The 19435-nt window shown below is 39.8% G+C and overlaps 1 protein-coding gene and 1 long non-coding RNA gene across 2 annotated transcripts in view; one reads left to right on the top strand and one right to left on the bottom strand.

The window, feature by feature from the left end:
• LOC112160223 (cyclin-dependent kinase 17) overlaps positions 1-11477 on the top strand; it is a 55203-nt gene extending 43726 nt beyond the window's left edge. The window contains exons 5-17 of the mRNA XM_024294618.2: positions 339-464; positions 1941-1997; positions 2074-2188; positions 2268-2362; positions 4295-4357; positions 4438-4561; positions 4647-4767; positions 7090-7187; positions 7261-7366; positions 7542-7584; positions 8959-9049; positions 9127-9204; positions 10128-11477. Coding sequence (XP_024150386.1) covers positions 339-464; positions 1941-1997; positions 2074-2188; positions 2268-2362; positions 4295-4357; positions 4438-4561; positions 4647-4767; positions 7090-7187; positions 7261-7366; positions 7542-7584; positions 8959-9049; positions 9127-9204; positions 10128-10168 — 1158 coding nt within the window. The 3' untranslated portion in view covers positions 10169-11477. The remainder of the gene's footprint in view (positions 1-338; positions 465-1940; positions 1998-2073; positions 2189-2267; positions 2363-4294; positions 4358-4437; positions 4562-4646; positions 4768-7089; positions 7188-7260; positions 7367-7541; positions 7585-8958; positions 9050-9126; positions 9205-10127) is intronic.
• A 5891-nt stretch (positions 11478-17368) lies between these two features.
• Positions 17369-19429, bottom strand: LOC112160224. The gene is made up of 2 exons (XR_002921631.1): positions 18132-19429; positions 17369-17871 (listed from the first exon to the last, which is right to left on the bottom strand). It is a non-coding gene; the product is annotated as an uncharacterized LOC112160224 (long non-coding RNA).
• Positions 19430-19435: the final 6 nt, after the last annotated feature.

Below are 19435 nucleotides of genomic sequence, written 5' to 3'. Positions count from 1 at the left end.
ATATATATATATATATATATATATATATATATATTTATAGTTCATAATTATGTAAAAATTATGTTAAAAAAAATAGTTTTAGTGTTCAATAAATGTTTATCCTGTTCGACCCGCGACCTGAGCTGTGTTTTGGCCCCTTGTGCGATTGAGTTTGGCACCGCTGCTCTATAGAAGCTGAGGTCTGTGTGGGGGTGGGCTCCTTTATGTTCTGCTTTCAGCTGCTCCTCTTCTCGGCGTGCTGCGACAGCAGCAGCAGCGGCGGCGGCCACCATCACCTTCCAGCATCAAAGTTTCATGAGGTCATCACCTCTGGTCTGCTCTCTGTCTGTGTGTTCCAGGACCTGAACAAGCGTCTGTCCCTGCCCGCCGACATCCGGATCCCCGACGGTTACCTGGAGAAGTTGCAGCTCAGCAGCCCGCCCTTCGACCAGCCGCTCAGCCGGCGCTCCCGCCGAGCCTCGCTGGTCAGTCCGCCCGCGCCCAGGCGCCCGTTGCTTCTTTTTTTTATTGCTTTGCAGCTCTCGCCGTCTTATTACCCGGCTCCCTCTGTGCCGGTTGCCATGGCAACTGGCCCAGTGCGAGCGAAGGATGGATTCATCTGGAGACGCAGGCACTCACCTCCCACTTTGAGCCCATCAGATTAGATCATAAACTGCTTGTGCAGCTTGGTTGCAGACGGGCGTCTGCCTGCAGGTTCTGAGGGTAGAACAGACCGTCCTGCAGGGACTCTCTCAGTCTTTTTTAAATCTCGTCCACTTGGACTCTTATTTTCCTCCTTTTGGTCCAGAAAATGCGTTCCAGCTCTCCGATCAGACAGCTGCTTCTCCTCTAACCTTCAGCAGCTTCCCTCTCACGGCTGATCCACTCTAGAAAACAAGGTTGCCATGGAGTCCGTCTTCCTTTTTAGAATTCACTATAGAAAAATAAAGACGTTTGTCTTGTTTACGTGAATTCTCCAGGCCAACGTGCTCACACAAGACATGGCCTTCAAAACAAGTCTTTCTGACAAAACAAGTCCCCAGAAATACATTCAAACATTTTCTTTTATAGAGGCAAAACATTTGAATTCTAACGTTAAGAATATGATTCTAGTCACAAAGACTTCTTTTCCTAAAATGAAATGATGTTGCTGTTAAAAAGATTCTCTTAGTATGATTATTTTTCTTGCAAAACAGAAAAAAGACAAATATTTTAAAAATTTGTTTTTTCTGTGAAATAATTCAGTTTGTAAGAATTCCTCATTTTATCATTTAAAGTTTCACATTTGTTCAGTTTTAATTGCAAATTATAGAAAAAACTGTTTTTATGTCCTATAAACATTTTTTTGTTGAATTCAAATTGTTTTTGAGTTGAGTCCAAATGTATTGAGCTCTGTGAGTCACAGATGAATACAATATTACTGTAAATACAAAAACATCTTTTATTTGAGGTTAGCTGCTATTAAAGGAGGACTATTCATCTGGTTTTAATTTTTCCTCCTATGATGTATTAAGAATATCAAATTATTCAATTAAATCCCTAAAAACAAACCCGATAGAGCAGGAACTGAATGGATACGTTGGAATTTTATTGTCGTGTTTTCATGTTAAAAATCTTAGAAGTTTGAAGGAAATGACAGAAAGTTTCTCCTCTCCCGTTCATGAAATGAGGTTGAACATGTTGGAAGATCAGCAGATTATTGATGAACTGCAGGAAAACCTTTCAGGTGATTCACTACATGCAGGTTTTAGTTCTATGAGTCTGCTGTCTCTGGTTTAAAGGGTTCCCTGTGGACTGACAGAAGTCACAATAACACGTTTTATAAAGGGATGAAAGCAGCAAACTGCACTGCATTATGGGAGGGGGTTGCTAGGTGACCTCATGTGCTGCATTTATGTTTGTCATACTTTTAATCAAACATTTACAGCAGTGATGCTAAGCTCCTCTCCTGTGTGTTCCAGTCGGAGATCGGCTTCGGGAAGCTGGAGACTTACATCAAACTGGACAAACTGGGAGAGGTGAGGAGGGGCGGAGTCCTGGGAAACGGTGCCTCCCCCTCCACTTGGCATCACTGAAACTTTGGTTTTCTTTCAGGGAACATACGCTACCGTGTTCAAGGGGCGCAGCAAGCTAACGGACAACCTGGTGGCGCTGAAGGAGATCCGGCTGGAGCACGAGGAGGGGGCGCCATGCACCGCCATCAGAGAAGGTGATCGTTTGACCGCCGTCATTTATCGGGATGCCGTTTGCTGGTTGTCACGCGTGTTGTCGTCTCCACGCTTCTACAGTGTCGCTGCTGAAGGACCTGAAGCACGCCAACATCGTGACGCTACACGACATCGTCCACACCGACAAGAGCCTCACGCTGGTCTTCGAGTACCTGGTAACTTCACCTTATTCTCCTGCAGACGAAGAGCTGAGAGGATTCAGGGATTTAGGATGTGGAGGACGGTTTCAGTGAAGTCACACACAGGAGGCAGCGTTCAGTGATGTGGAGAAGAGCTTCTTCAGGGTTTAGGGAATCTGTCAGTTCACTTTGTCATTTCCTGACGGTCATGGGATCAAATTACACCAAAAATGGTTTCAAAATGTGTTTCCCTATTATATGACTTATACATGTCTGTAAAGTAACTTAACAAAATGGAGCAAAAATATTAAAAAATCTAAAAGTTTGAATTTATATCTTACATTCAAAACTTCTACTTTCCATAATTTCTGTTTAGGTAGATCCTGCTGCAGCATTTCAGTAAGAAAAAAAAACTAAAGCAAAAGATCAAGTTCAAAGGGCAGACATATTATTTTCCTTTTGATTAAATATTCATTTATTTTTTTTACTTACTATAAAAAGTTTAATTTAATCATGAAGTTAATTTTTGTGAGATGAATTAATTGTGACCTGTAATTAATTAATCTAATCAATTTTAATCACAATGATTTTTTAACCTAAAAAATTTAAATTAATTAAACTAATTAAAGCTTCATTTTGAGATGTTTTATTTAAGTTTGTGACATTGTAACACAGTAAAAGATCAAAATACAACTAAAAAGGTGGTTTTATGAAGTGTTTTTGAAAATTATAAACGACTTATAACCTTTACTGTCACACCATCGAGGGGATAGTTTGTTTTTTTTAATCCTGAACAAATAACAAAATAAAAAATAAAAATACTTTTTTTTTTTTCAAATAAAGTTTTGCTTCATCAAAACAAAAACAAGCACTAAGAGGTGAACTTTCCCTCTAAAATGATGTTTTTTTTAGCCTCTCATGACAATCACAGTGCAGTCTGTGTGCGCCATGCGCTGAAGCTGTTACCATGACAACCTGACGCATCACATATTAAACTCAAAAATAGGCCTAAAACAGGACTGACGTTCTAATGATTTATTGAATATCTACATTTTTCTTAAATGACCACAGTACGAGCGGTTAAAATGCTCTTCCAGGTGTGCAGAACAAGGAAGTAACCATCCGACGCAAACATGAGATTAACGTGATAAAAACTGAATTGTCTGTAATGAATTAACCGTGATTAATGCGATAAAGTGAGCCACAATCAGAAGTTCTCAGTGCTCACAGGGATTATGTTATCCAAAAATAAAATAACTGCAAATAAACTCAACGTTTCTCGTTTTATCCTGGTAATTAAAAATATGTTGTGCTGCTTTCTTATGTAATAGTTTGGATGAAAACATGAAACATGTTTCAGTATAGAAAACATTAGTTTATTGTGGTTAGTTATTTGTTGGTTATATTAATGGATTTCTTACAAATATATGTGAAGGATTGTATCGAGAAATAAAAGAAAATGCCTAAAGAACTGCAACGCTACATGGGAGAAAGTAAAGGCATTCTGTGAGGGTTTTGGTTAACTATGAACAGACTCAACTTTGCACATTTTATTTCAGCCTCACTCCCATAAAAATTCTGTTTCTGGTGTTTTTTTAACCTGTTTTTGTGGCATTTTCCTGATGATAGAGGAAAAATGTGAAGAAAATGAAGGATAAAATAGTATTTCTGAGTATTTCTTTATTTAAATTGAAACAGGAGCAGAAGAAAAACTATCAATTGAGAAACACTCTGAGCTCCTAATAACAGCAGAGGGGAAGAGGGGGCGGGGTTGCTCTGCACCCACAGTCCCGCCCACAGCTCAGGTGGATTTCTAATGAACTCCTGCTGCTGTTTCCTAGAAAATGAAACAGGTTTTGATTTAGGCCAAAAACATCATCATAATAATTCCAAAAGGATTTGGAAACGGATCAGAAGATGTTGGGAGTGCTGAAGCTGCTCCAGCGTTAACCATCCGTCTCCTTGCAGGATAAAGATCTGAAGCAGTACATGGACGACTGTGGGAACATCATGAGCATGCACAACGTGAAGGTGACTGTTCAGCTCTGTCACCATGAAGAGCGGCGCGCTTTAACATGCAGAGTGACTTCATCTGAGCCCTCTCTCTTCAGGTCTTCCTCTTCCAGATTCTGCGAGGTCTGTCTTATTGCCACCGGAGGAAAGTTCTGCACAGAGACCTGAAGCCTCAGAACCTCCTCATCAATGAGAAGGGGGAGCTCAAACTGGCTGATTTCGGTGAGACGGCGGGTTTCTGTCTGGGAGGACTCGGTGTTTCTTGTTGAAATCCTGACGTGTTTGTCCGTCTGCGCCGGGCCGGCAGGTCTGGCGAGGGCCAAGTCGGTTCCTACAAAGACCTACTCCAATGAAGTGGTGACTCTGTGGTACCGGCCCCCGGACGTCCTGCTGGGATCCTCGGAATACTCCACACAGATCGACATGTGGTAAACACAGCACTCTTCTGCTGCATCAACCCAGCTCTGCTCCAAACTTACATTCATTCATCTCACATCAAACAGATGTAATATAAGATGTTTTTTTTATATAAGTGAAAGAGATCAGCCAATAGTGCTAGTAAAGTTTTGGTTAAGATTTCATCAAATACGTTCAGAAGTTCTGACCTTTTAAAATAAAAATGAATCCGAAATGACCTGTAATCATTTATATTTAGGTCTATTCCTCTGATTATTGAAATATTACATCTTTAAATAAATGTGCATTGTTAAAAAGCATTTATAAGTTCAGGCTTACACGTTTTCCAAATATTCCCTTTTCTAGACAAATCAAAGCAAGAATAGAATTACACGTTTTAGAATCTAGTAGTCAAAATTCTATGTGATAAAAAACTAGTTTGATTAGAAAAATTACTTAAGATGTTACGCCATTACAAATATTTATGATTTATTATCTTGCAACAAGTTACAATGGTAACGTCTTACTGACAGGTTAGTATTGTTACGGTTCTCGTTGTATTTGTTTTTGTTTTTTCTGTGCACTTTATTACTGTCAGAGTGAGACTTCTGTGTGTTTGTGGATCTTTGTCAGTCTCTTCATAACTTCATGGCGGACAAATAGGGACGTCACAGTAGTCTTCTATGAAGTGTAAAAGGATTGTTAAACTAGAAGCTAAACACAAACTCTTGTGTGAACCTGTTAATCTGAGAGCTAAAAACCTGATTTTATCTGGAAGGATTGGTCAATGTCTCCGTTATCGAGCTTCTTCTTCCGTCTTCTACGGTTGTAATCATTTTTTTGTGGTTTTTATGTTCAGAGTGTGTGTTGTTTTTAGAGCCTTTCTGAGTTAAACATGTTTCTGTCCACTTTTCTGGACCCACCTGACCTTGCTGGCTGGGGTTCTAAGTTCTTCATGTGTCTGTCTCCCTGGGACAACATTTTAGAACTGCTGGTTCAGATCCTGATTCAAGAATCTTCTGACTCTTTGATTAAAAAACCAAAGTTTGTTTTGGTTATTGATGTTTATAATTTGAAATAGTATCAAACTGTCAAGATCATTTAGTTTTTACACTTTTCTACATGAACTTTTGTCTTTCCTGAGCTGATTTAACTCTTCATTTGGAAATAAAGCGTTTCCTCGTTTATCACAGGAATTACGTTCTAAACATAACCTGCGATAAAGGAAAAGTTACAAAGTAGTTAACTTTATGTTTTACTATTAAATATTAGGGGTGTAACGGATCACAAAACTCACAGTTCAGAACATTTTTCGGGTCAGTAGAAAGTTAAAAAAATAAACAACAGAAAAAATAAGAAGATAAAAACCTAAAATAACTTTTTTGAAAAGTTTTAAAACATATATTTGAGAAAACATATACTGTACTTCAAAGCATAAATATACACTCACACAGCTTTGAACTTTGAACATTAACAAAAATGTTAAAACTTGTAGAGTTACATTTACATGTCTGGAGACCAACACAAACTGAGAGAAAAGAATGATGAATATACTGTTTTTCCTTCTGGGCCTTCTTACGTTTGGGCCGAGTCTTGACTAGTGATCCGTACGGACCACGGATCATCAGTGATCCGTACGGACCACGGATCATCAGTGATCCGTACGGACCACGGATCATCAGTGATCCGTTGCACCTCTGGTAGAACTCCTCACTGCATACGTTATCCACTCTTTTCTCAGACACATAAACATTCTCACACTTTTCTCTCTTGTTTAAACCCTCAAAGTCTCAAAGCTTCACAGAAAAATCAGTCCAGGATTATAGAATGAAACAAAGATCTGATCATGATAGAAGATTTATGCAAATGTGGAAAACTGAAGGCATTCTGCACAGGAGACATGATACAGAGGAGACTGACAACAGCCAATCATGATCCAGAACACCGTGTGATGTTAAAAAAACATGCAAACTTTCAGAAAAACACTGAAGAAAAACCCTGCAAAGCTTCCAGACTGAGAAACATGAACTGTTACATTTTGACTCCATCAGCTTTAACTTGATTTAGCCAGGTTAAGAACCATGAAGGACCTTCAGGCTCTCCTGTCGAGTCCTTTTCCTTTCATTCCCACTTCAGGATCATCAGTGAACAGCTAAAGCTTCTCACATTGATGCTGATCTTTTCCTGTGTTTTCTGAATGACTCACGTGTCGTTTCTGGACTGCTGGTTTATAGTTTACATTTCTTCTTTGGTTCTCAAAGGTGCCCAAATACGTGCTCTGAGGAGCTCCTTTTTCCTCTCCACTGTGAGGTCTTTGCTTCAGCGACTGACGTTTACTGTGTTTGCTTCTTCAGGGGCGTCGGTTGTATATTTTACGAGATGGCTGCAGGTCGGCCTTTGTTCCCCGGCTCCACCGTGGAGGACGAGCTCCACCTCATTTTCAGGCTACTGGGTGAGCACCCCCCCCAACCAGGTCACCATTAACCCCCGTCAGAGTCTGACCCGCTGCGTTTGTGCGACTGCAGGCACGCCCACCGAGGAGAAGTGGCCGGGAATCTCCTCCATCGAAGAGTTCAAGTCCTACAACTTCCCCAAATACAAACCTCAGCCGTTGATCAACCACGCCCCCAGGTAGAGCTGTGACTGTCCCGGCTATCGCTGGGAGCTCAGGGTGTGTTTGTGTGCTGCAGGCAGGAAATCCTGACAGCTTTGGTGACGGTTGTCCACTTCCTTCCTCCCATGAGCCCACATTCCCTCCGACCGCCGCAGCACACGCTAAACATGACGCTCTTCTTGTCTTCTGCAGGCTGGACAGTGAAGGCATTGAGCTGCTGCTGTCGTTCCTCAAAGTGAGTCTCTCCTCCAACTGACGTCTGACTGTAAAACATGTGGAAACAAACAGAAAAACAGGAGTTTAGTCTCATCCTGCAGAAGATTTCTGTGTAGAACCGCAGCTTAAAAGTTGCAAAGTTTGTCTTTGTTTAAAACAAACAAACCTTTTAGACTTTTTGAAAGATTCTAGTTTTGTTCTTTTCTTGTTTATCTCAAATTAAAAAAAATTCCAAGCCAGAAAAACTGTAAGTTTTTACACAATTTTACGATGTATTTAGCACAGAACCACAAGATAATAACTGAGATAACTGCTCACCTGGATCAGGTGTGTTCAGTCAGTCAGAGACCGGCTCTCACGAGGAACGGGATTGGAGACCCCTTACATGGAGCAATGTATGAAAGTTAAAGCATCCCATAATGCATCAGGCAACTCACCTTAACCCTAGCAACAAAACATGCCCTCATCATTAACCCTCCACCACTGTGCCTAACTGAAGATATAGAGGGGGTTTAGCCAAAGTATCTGTTTTTACTTTGTTGTTAAAAAAAAAAAGAATCAGGAATTATCTGGAGCTGTTTTGGGGACAATATTATTTAAAACCCAAATAAAACATTTTGAAAAATATATTGGTGTTTGCCCAAAAAAATTTTTTTGCTATTCAAAGCACCGGGACTGAAGTTACCACCCTCATCAATTTTGATTGGTCCTTTGTGTTAGCCCCGCCCCAACACAGCACAGTGGGGCTAAAAGTTTTGAAATTAAAATGTTGAGTTTTGTAACCTAAAAAACGGAACATTTTAAGCTGAAAACAATTAAGTTTAGCAAACGTTTTGCATTTTTTACATTTTTATATATTTTATATTTTTTTCAATTTGTTTTATTTGGATTTCAAATAATATTGACCCCAGTTTGGCTCCACAGAATGAAACAAAAACTGCATATTTCCTCCTCATATAATACCTATCTACAATCACATCTTTAAGAAATGATTTTATCAATCAAGTGCAAATATATTATTCTCAGCTACAAAAAAAAGAACGATACATCCACAGTAAAATTCAGCAATCTTTTAAATTAAAAAAGTAAAAAGCAAAAGAAAAACAATGGGACATCCCATAATGATGTGGGCCCACTGTTTGCTCATACTATGATAATATTTTAATTGTTCATATTCTAAAGTATTCAAATTATATTATTTTTGTAAATATACATACAAAGGAAATGAAAAGCTTTTAGCGTCTCTTCAGTACCGCATGCTGCCAGCAGGAGGCAGTTTGTCGTCATTAATGTTTGTAGTTCCTCCTCCTCTCTGAGGGGATCTCTCTCTAACATTAGACGTTCTCCGCCGGAACGTCAGCCAGCCTCAAGCTTCCTGTTTTTGTCTCCACAGTACGAGTCCAAGGCGAGGATTTCAGCCGACGAGGCCATGAAACATTCCTACTTCAGGCAGCTCGGGGCGAGGGTCCACACGCTGCCCGAGAGTGAGCTCCACCCCCCGTCACAGCCCGCCCTGCTCTGGGACACACGCTTGACGAAGGCTCTCGCTGCTCTCTTCCAGGTGTGTCAATATTCACGTTGAAGGAGGTGCAGCTGCAGAGAGACCCCGGATACAGGAACTCCTCCTACCCAGAGTCAGGTGAGCAGGAGCACAGCTGCACCTCAGGGTACAGCAGGGCGTCGGACTCAATCACACAACGGGCCAAAATCCTGAACACACCTTAGGTCACGGGCCGAAAGGATAGACATTTACTGAACACTCTAAAACTACATTTTAAAACTTTAAAACTGTAACTTTTTAACATAATCATGAATAATAAAAAGGCAGGAATATTATTCCAGAATAAATCAATTTAAACCTTAAATAACTTTCAATATTTTACTCTCCATAAAAATATATTTTGTCAAAATTCTACAAGTTAGAAATGAGCACAAGATAACATCAGGTCATTAATAACAATAAAATAAAATGATCTGGAGGGCCGGATAGAATTACCTGGAGGGCCGGATCCGGCCCCCGCGCCTAGACTTTGACGCATGTGGGTTACACTAAAGCTGTTTCAGCTATCAAATCAAATCAAACTTTATTTGTAGAACATTGTTCCTACTGTAGTAAGAGAAAAGTGTGAAAATGTTCATATCTGTCTGAGAAAATGTATTAGATGTGTAATGAGGAGTTCTATAGCCTTAGATCGTTTATAATTCTATCTATCGCAAGTTATTTTTAGAACATAATTCCCGCCATAAATGAGGGAACACTGTCTTTAAAGAAATTATTTAGTGTCAGTAAAAGTTTCCTGTGAAGTCGATCTCTCTCTGATGACAAACGTACTTAGAATGTAGTTTGATTTTTTTGCGGTGTAGCTAATCTTCCTACATTTCCCAGAATGCAAATTCCCCCCTGTTAAAAAAAAGCATATTTTTTCTTTTATTCATTGTCAAACTATATAAGACTGATGATAATTTATTCACTCTTTTATTTTTTCTAAAAATGTTATCCTCAGCAGGCTGATCAGCTGTAGACCAGAGGCATTGTGGGTAATGTATTTTGTGTTTTTGCAGCTAACAACAAGGTGAACAGAAGGCAGAGCATGCTGTTCTAGTTTCCTGAAGAGGATGCGCCCGCACCGCCTCGCATGAGCCCACCTCCCTCTCAGTGACCAGCCCTCACATGCACAGTCACATGCACACACCCGTCTGAGCGCGTGGCAGACCTGTCTGAAGACTGAGTATTTATTAGGGGGGGGTCATTTGTTTTTATTTTGCTGCTAAACTACTGTCTGTAACACTCGGTGTGTGTGGGTGAACATGATGTGAAGCAGAGACGGCGTGCACGCTCCGTCTCTGATCCTCCAGCTTCCTGTCACTGCGATTCGACTGACGTTTGAGCCCGAGCAGCGACTCCGGGTCGCTGTCCTCCTGGGTCAGAGTTTCTGTGAATCCACTTTCCAGGTTTAGTGGCTTTCTCGGGTTGGGAGGGAGGAGGAGGGGGGCTCTGGAGGGTCAGTCATCCTCTCTCCTAAAACATGTCAGATGTGTTGCTGAAGCTGAGGAGGTCCACCTCATCACCCCAAACGTGTTCTTCGCGTGGCTGAAAATGGGACCAGAACTGATGAGGAGGAGACCGGAGGAGAACACAGGGGAACGATGAGGAACGTCGGAGCTCCAGGAGAAGCCTGGAAGCTTCACGAATGCCCACGAAACTGCCAGGACTTGATTACGATAAAGAGAGACGGAGTCAGACGTGAGTTTGCTTCAGTGTTCTCAGAGAGGAGATCTTCGTTTGCACTCCAGCGTGTTTCCTCCTCCTCCTCCTTTTTTTGTGAATCAGGGACACGGGTTTGGACCGGGCCGAGTTTACCCAACAGTATTAAAATGTGAGCTTTGTTTCTGTGACCTTTGACCTCTCCTTGTGCCATGTCCCTCAGAAGTGGAACCACAGGGAGGGGAAGGGTTCGTTTGGTTAGATTTGGTGCTGGGCTTTGACTGTATATGAGAACTGGACTGAGTGACTCCTCCCCCCCGGCGTTCCAAACAGGAAGTACATGCTGGTTCCAAGAATAGAGAAATAGCCATTACTCAGTCATTCTGTAAGAAGAACCAATCTTGATCTGATACATTTTCTAACATCTTGATAATCAAGGCCTCCAAACGTTTGATTGACAGATATCATGAGGCCCTCTCTTAAGTTGTGGGGGTGTGGCTTTCCAACAAGCTCACTCCTGATTGGTGAGAGTGGTTCCCATAGAACCATAAACTCAGGCCATTCACTGCTTACTGAAGACGTCTGTTTTCAACATGGGGACGTCTGTTTTGTGACATCACACTCTCCAGTTCCAGTTCTCCTGTACAGTCAGTGGTTCCGCTTCACTGGCACTCCAGGATTTATGTATGAAAAAGAAAAAAAAAAAACGTCATCTAACTGCCGGCTGTTGATCTCGACTGACTGATGTTTCCACCTTAAAATTTCTTGTTTTCTAAAATGAAATAGAAGATCTGCCTAAATGATTGTGAAGTTTATAGTTTTGCTTTGAAGCGCTCTCCGTTTAGGGTCCACAGGTCCCCCTGGAGCTTTAGTCATACGGGATGAAAGATTCACCTCCTTTTTTTGACCTCTATGGTAAAATTATTTTGCATTAGCAATTGAGTTTACGTTATTTATTTAAACTGTCTTTTATATATTTGACCTGATATATGCACCTGATTAAAGGGTAACCAAACAGGGAAGTTGGAGGCTGACTCCGCCCACAGCCGAAATGTGAAAATCCAGTCAGAGGGGCAGGGCTTTGGAACAGGACTGTTATCATTCCTGGAGCTGCAGATCATTAGTGAGACTTCTAAAACTTACATGGTTTGACCAATCACTAAATTGTAATACCTCGATTTAACCTGTAGGGGGCAGCACAGACGGTTTTGAAGAATTAAACAGATTATTTTAATTTGTCAAAAATTTGGCAATGGCCAACAGACAGCGCTTTTAAAGCCCCATTTATAGAGATCAACAGACAGAAAAAGTTAATTCGGGGTTTGGTTATTCTTTAAAATTCATTGATCTTCCAGTGGTCGGCTCCACAGCGGCCTGATGGCGGTTAGGCTGTTTGCCCCGCCCCTTTTTGAAACCCCCTGGTAGGAACTCTGGTTATGTGACCACATCTGACATCCTCTTTAATTTTAAAATGATTTAAACATGTTTTTCCCACAAAGAGTAATTTTTTAAAAACAAGATCAGACTAAGTCTTCCGTAAATACTTGAATAGAATCAACTGGATTTCTCAGGATTTTTGTTCTGTAGCAAACAGGACTGCCACGATTAGTCGACTAATCGACGACTAATCGACTATTAAAGTAGTCGACGACTAATTTAATAGTTGATTAGTCATTACTTTATATTATATGGAGTCAGAGTGTAGTAAAGATGAAAGTTATGACATTCTGTTAGCTTTTTGGACTATTTTAACATTTATTAAGGTTTTTTGGCTATTTTGGAATTTAGCTAAAATTTCAGCTGCATGTTAGCTGTTTAAGCTAACTTAGGCTTTTTTTCAGTTTTTTAGGCTAATTTGGCTTTTAATATTTTAGCTGGCTATCAGCTTAAGCGTTTTGAGCTATCGATTAGCATCTTTAGCTATCAGCACTAGCATCTTCAGCAGCCAAATCCAGCTCACAGCATTCACACTAGCATTATCACAGGTAATCCTACATATCTAGTTTTTAGTTAGTTTAAAGCTAATGATGGTCAAGATATTTGCTTTACATCTAGTTTGCGCATGACCCGATTAGTCGACTAATCGGAAAAAATAATCAGTGATTAGTCGACTGTTAAAATAATCGTTTGTGGCAGCTCTAGTAGCAACTGGACTTTTAAGGTTAAGAATCTTCTGTGATGATCAGTGAAACCTCTTAGATAAACCTTTAAACTCCAGTTGCCCAAAAAGAAAAAAATAACAAGAATTCTTTAATAAAATGACCAAAAGAAATTAAAATCTTGAACAAAAAGGCATTTTTTTTCGAAAAAAGCTACACTCTATTTCTCAAGTCTTCCAGAATTTTCATCAATTTGATGTTTTTTTGCTTCTGAAACACTCCCTAATGTTAGCATGTTACTTTATCTCCAGCTGCAACAAATAACTCTCTGCTGCCATCTAGTGTTTAAATATATTACTGCAGACAGAGCAATGACGACGGCTCAAAGCACAACTATAAACTCAGCTGTGGGATTGGACAGGTGGATCTTGGAGTCAGTTTTTAAACCCACATTTGTCGTACTGATGTGATCTTCTGCCAGCAGGACAAGAAAGTTTATTTCAGTTTTAAGAAAAGAAAAAAGAAAATTGATGCCACTCATGTCTGACAGTTTTGATAGTGGCGATAAACTCAGCACACACAGCTAATAAATTTTGCAAAGCAACAATTTGTTTATCTTTATGAACAGTTTTTTTTAACTCTTTAACACCTGACGCTTAAACACAAAATCTTTAACTTTTCAACCGTTAGTTAACATGATCATTCCAGTAGATTCTGAAGGAGAAAAGCGCCGCTTTTCTCCTTCAGAATCTACTGGAATGATCATGTTAATGGTAAAAAGTTGCAGTAAATCAAAGAACAGAAACACTGGAGCTCCGGTGTTAAAGGGTTAAAAACATGTGGGTACAGTTTTTTATTTCCCACTTGGTCCTTTTCAAAAACGGACGACACGTTTCAGTAGCGGTCAACCGTAAATAGCACAACAAAATTCAACATCCACAGCAGAAAACCATTCCTGCACCTGCTGCAGCAACAGTAGAAAGCGAGCACATTATACCAACTTCAGGAGGATTGCATTGAACATATGTAAAAATGTACGTTTTTAAAGGTTTTCCCGTCACGTGGAAAGTTCAAAAGCATCGTCTTTTTGGCTTTAAGCTTTGAGTTCTGTTCTAACTTACTGATTTAGTTAGCTCATGGTAAGAAAACGGTCAGCTAACCTCCAAAAACCACGGATGTTAGCCTAAAACACAGTGTGCAGCTTATGATCTTCATTTCCTGTGTTGCTAACGAACTGTTTTCTGCTTTGGAGGGGATCTAACGTCTCAATTTACCACCATTTTGACAACATTGTAAACAGGAACATTCATTATATTAATGGTAGATGCCTGTTGTCCTGCTTCTTGGCCGTTTTAAAATCAGTCAGTTTCCATCCTGCTGAGTTCACATTTGCTTGAACATTTTAAAAATTCCACCTTAAACAGGGATTATCTGACTGTAAACTTCAAACTTTCAGATACTAGAACTTTTTTTTTTTTTACATGAGCAGCAGTAACGTGCACGAAGAGATTTCTAATACAGCTTTTATTGTTGTAAAACTGTACTTTTCAGAACCATGAATGATGTATAACTTTATGTGAGCGTATGTGTGTGTGTGTGCGTGCGTGGAGGTATGCATGTGAGCCTGATGCACGGAAGGCCTGCTGTGTTGTGAACTCGACCTTTCTGAAACACTGAGCTGCCGGTAAACAGTTGGTGTGTGATTCTTTTCACTGGAACTATTTATTTCTCATAACCATCAGAAGTAAAATTTAAACTGTTTCATACATTCTGTGTGGTAGTCTTTTTTATGTCTGTTTTTTTGTCTCGTTCTTAGTCAGAAAAAAAGAAATGAAATATTTTGAGACTCTTTTTGTATATACATATATTCATATACATATATATCGCACGCGATTAACAAATTATAATTAACGGGTTAATATTTATTAACGCAAATTAATCACACCTCCCAGAGCAGCAGGATCCACATCCACAGTTTTTCCCACTTATATCATGGTTATTTACTTAAATCTTGTTATTTTTTGGTTTACTGTAGATCGCTTTTTCACATAAAGTGGACTATTTGATCCGTGCTCCAGAACGTTGTCACGGTAACACGTGACTCGAATGTGGCGGCAAAGAAAAATGATATGTGTGCTGATTGTCATGATAGAGATAAAGTTCACTTCTTACCGCTTGTTTTTTTCTAGAAGATGAAAGAAAACCTATTTTAAAGCGACCTGCGCATTGATATGGAGTAATGCCCGGAACTTTTTTTTTCTTCAGGTCTGCAGGTTTGTGTCTTATAGCTGTGTGTAAACATCGTTGTTTTCTTGGAGTAATGCTGCAAAAATAAAAGTCTTAAATAGGGCTGGTATCGACTGTAATTTCCAGAAATGATTCGATTCAATTTACAAGAGCCTGAATCGATTCAATTCTGATTTATTTTTATTCTTTTGAACCACTCAATTAGAGGATTAGATTCAATTCAATTTTGAGTTTAAACATTTATACACATTTGTTTATAAATACATTAATAATCTACTTTATGATTTGAATATATTTATATTAATCTGATCCAGTTCTCATACTGTAAATGTATCAGTGAAATAATGAGATTGTTAATATCATCCAGTGTTACATGGATTCTCTAAAGGAGAAGTTCTAACTAAAATGTTCAGATCATTAACATTGTAAACATTGTTCTGTTTCTCCTGGAGGACGTTTCAGTTTGGACACTAGGTGGTGATCACGCTATAGCATTACAACTTATTCCAGAAGAACAAAAATAGTTGCTTTAAAAAATATTTCCTTAAAAGCCAACTCCAAAATTGCCTAAAATACCCACAATTTTTTTTTTAAAAAGCCTAAATTAGCCAAAACAGCTAGCTTGTTGTTTGAAATATTAGCTAAACTCCAAAATAGTCTAATAACTCTCAGTAAATGCCAAAATAGTCCAAAAAGCTAGCAGAATAACAATTTTTTTTTAACTTTAAAATTGTGACTTCTTACATAATTATGAATAATTCAAAGGCAGGAATATTATTCCAGAATAAATCAACTTAAACCTTAAATAACTTTCAATATTTTACTCTCCATAAACATATATTTTGTCAAAATTATTCAAGTTAGAAAAAAGCGTAAGATAACATCGGGTCATTAATAACATAAAATAAAATGATCTGGAGGGCCGAATCTGGCCCCCGGGCCTTGACTTTGACACATGGGTCTACATAAACGTGTAAATGTGAGTTCTGGTCTTCCACGTAGGAAAACTATTACGTTAGCTCGTCGCTACAAGAGTTTGTATGACTGTCTTCTGACTCTACGCACAAAATGCACTTTGAAGGCTAAACCAGTTGATCTAGAGACTCGGACTTGACACTAGCATATGGATGACGTCCCCTTTAATTCAGACAAGTGCCAACTGTTTGAAAGTTGATCACGAGGGAGAAATTATTATTTGTGTGTCCAGCTGGAATTCTATGACATCAAGTCTTTCATAGTTGGAATAGAACTGTGAAAGAAAAAGCCTGGAGCAAGATTCACAAATGTTGACATTTCACACCAAGACTTCTCCAACTGTACATGGTGGACATGCACTAGTAAACAGTTGAAAAAGAAGTCCTTCCTGCTTGTATAGTGTGAACACCATGGATTGAACAAGCAACGTGTCCTGTGTGTTTGTAGCTCAAGGGAGTACGCAGCCAAATACGATGGAAGCTCATTTCTGCCTCTTGTAGTCGGGATCTTGTTTTTTGGTCATGATCCAGAGCTCATGATCGTAGGTGAGTATTGGAATGCAGATCGAGCGGGAAAATTAAGAGCTTTGCTTTCTGGATCAGTCGATGGACTGGGACAACAACCGCAACAGCAGATACCACACCATCTCATGCTCTGATGCTCCCTCACTTGTCAACAGGACTCCAAGATACTTGAATTCACTTGAGGCAGGAGCACTCCACTCACAGAGAGAGGGCAAACTACCTTTCTGCAATCCAGAACCACGGCCTCAGACTTGGCAGTGCTGACCCTCATCCCAACCCAAAGCATGCTGGAGGTCCTGGTTCTGTTGAATCCAACAGAACAACATCATCTGCAAAGAGCAGAGATGAAATCCTGTGGTCCCCAAACCAGATCCCCTCCAGATCCTGACTGCACCTAGAAATTCTGTCCATAAAGACTCTGAACAGGACCAGTGATAGAGTCAGAGTCCAACATGCACTAGGAACAGGTCCCTTCTTTACTGCTGGCTATGTGAACCAAGCACCTGCTCCGGTCATACAGAGACTGGACAGTAGTCAGGAAGGCTCCCCGGACCCCACACTCCCAGGATCAAACACCTTCTCCAACGAAACGCACATGGACAGGATGAGCGAACTTCCCTGAACGCTCCAGCATCCTGACGAGGGTGTAGAGCTGGTCCTCCTCTCCACGACAAGGAAACCCCACTGTTGTTCTTGGATCTGAGGTTCCACAGTTGACAAAACTTTCTTCTCACGTAAAAAAAGACGGAAATATTAAAATATAGAAAGCACAGCTGTTTTATTTTTAAAAGTACAGCGCTTAAACCAAAAATACACACAGCTATGCAGGAAAACATGTCCATTGTTCTATTAGCAGTCTGGCTAGCAGATGCTTTGATAGTCCCGCTCAGCAAGTTCAGGTCTGAGCACACTGTCATCGTACAAAAAACACACACAAAATAATTCCAGACATACACACCGGAAGTTTTCACATTTGAAAAATGTGGTCAGTTATAAAAGAGACTTGTTTTTTAACCCACTGAAATGAATTTAAGTGCAATGAAGATTGAAGTCGTGTTGTTTTCCAGAGTTCTTGCATCATTTGCTAGAAACGTTAGCTAGTGTTGATGAACGTTTCCTCATGCTGCTTTGAATATTTCACTTTTTCATTTTCAAGCAACGTCCACAGCACAGAATACTACATATATGCCTGGTTTGAAAAGGTAAAGACTCTTTTGTTGTTGGAACAAGAAATCAAACATTTGGTGTGAGACAAACTTTACAACACCGAGGTATTGGTTTTCACTGCTCCATCCCACGTCCATCTTCTGGTCCCAAATATCAGCGTTATTGTAACCAATAGGGTCGTTTATGGAGTCCAAGTATAATTACAGTATCTGAATGGTCATGTAGCAGAATACTTCTGTGTGCAAATTTGTTTGGGATGGCTACCAATTAGTTGGAGGTTCAAACCTCGGCGTTGATGGTCATTTTGTCTCTAAATAAGACACATGACCCCATCTCAACTGGAGTGGACCTGCAAGCTGTACATAAATCCATCTATTTTCCAATCCCTCTTGATCCTTTCGGTAAAAGGGTTGCTGGAGCCTATCCTAGCCACTGTTGGGTGAAGGAGGGGTACACTCTAGATGGTTTGCCACAGGGCTGTACTTAAATCCCCCCCCCCCCCCNGAAGTCATAGCCAACAAATATATCAAGACTTTGGAGTCCTGTTTAGATCCCAAATCTATTTTTTCTTCAATACCTCGGATTACTAACAACAACAACAAGACCACTCCCTCTTTATATCTGTATCAGGAATTTTTGCTATATCATATTTTAAGTCTCATCTATATTCCTATTGAAACCTGTTGATGTATCTTCCTGTTCCACTGCATTAAATGTCAAAAAGACAAGATGTAAGACCTTTGACTTCATCAAGCTGACACTTTCAAGTCTCTCCAGTCATTTGCAGACAAGAAGAAAATCAAAAGCTCAAGCATTGTCCAGTCTTTCTTGTGTTTACACTTTTAAGTGCTTACACTACTTTTACTAAAAGGGCTTTTTTCCAATCTTTCGTGATCCACATTTCTTTGGATTTTTTTTTTCTGTTTGGTTCTTTTGGCATTTATACTAAACATGAACTATGAAGGACATGAAAGTGAACTAGGATCCCTCACTTGGCCAGAGTTCAGGTGAGCTTTGACACTTACAAGTGACGCTGACTACACAGAAAAACATTCCTGATCTGGACTGGTGTGAATTACACTTGAGACAGTGGAGCCACTGCGTCCCTCCGTTATGTGGAGCCACATCCTCTGGTCAGGATTCTTACCAGATTAAACATTTAGACAAAGGAAAAGCCCGCCCACCTAAAAGACCTTTGACAGTTAACTGTCTGAGCTGGTGACCTCCAAAGGAAGTAAGGTACTGAGCATGAATCAAGAATAGTGACAGTAAACAAAACTATTTAAAAATGTAAGTTTCCCAATTAGCAAGTAATGTAAAGCGAGAAGCTATCTTAGCTTCAACATTAAAATGGCTAAGAAAAAACAGTCTGCTTACTTTCAAAATGATCCATTCCAATATATATTAGCACCTTTAAAAGTATGCACTCACACAAGCTAACATCTTCTTGGAAAGTTAATGCTCAGCTAGAAAAATTATGTTTTTGAATGATCCAGGAGCTATGATAACGTCATGCTAGCGCAACAAAAGTTAAGCTACCAGAACAAAAGTTATGCTGGCAAAAAAAAGTTAGGCCAGCACAACAACAGTTAACATGGCATAACAAAAGTTATGCTAGCAGAACAAAAGTTATGCTAGCAGAACAAAAGTTAT

Source organism: Oryzias melastigma, linkage group LG23 (genome assembly GCF_002922805.2).
Source record: "Oryzias melastigma strain HK-1 linkage group LG23, ASM292280v2, whole genome shotgun sequence".
NCBI classification, from domain to species: domain Eukaryota; kingdom Metazoa; phylum Chordata; class Actinopteri; order Beloniformes; family Adrianichthyidae; genus Oryzias; species Oryzias melastigma.
This window is presented reverse-complemented; position numbering and strand designations above follow the sequence as displayed.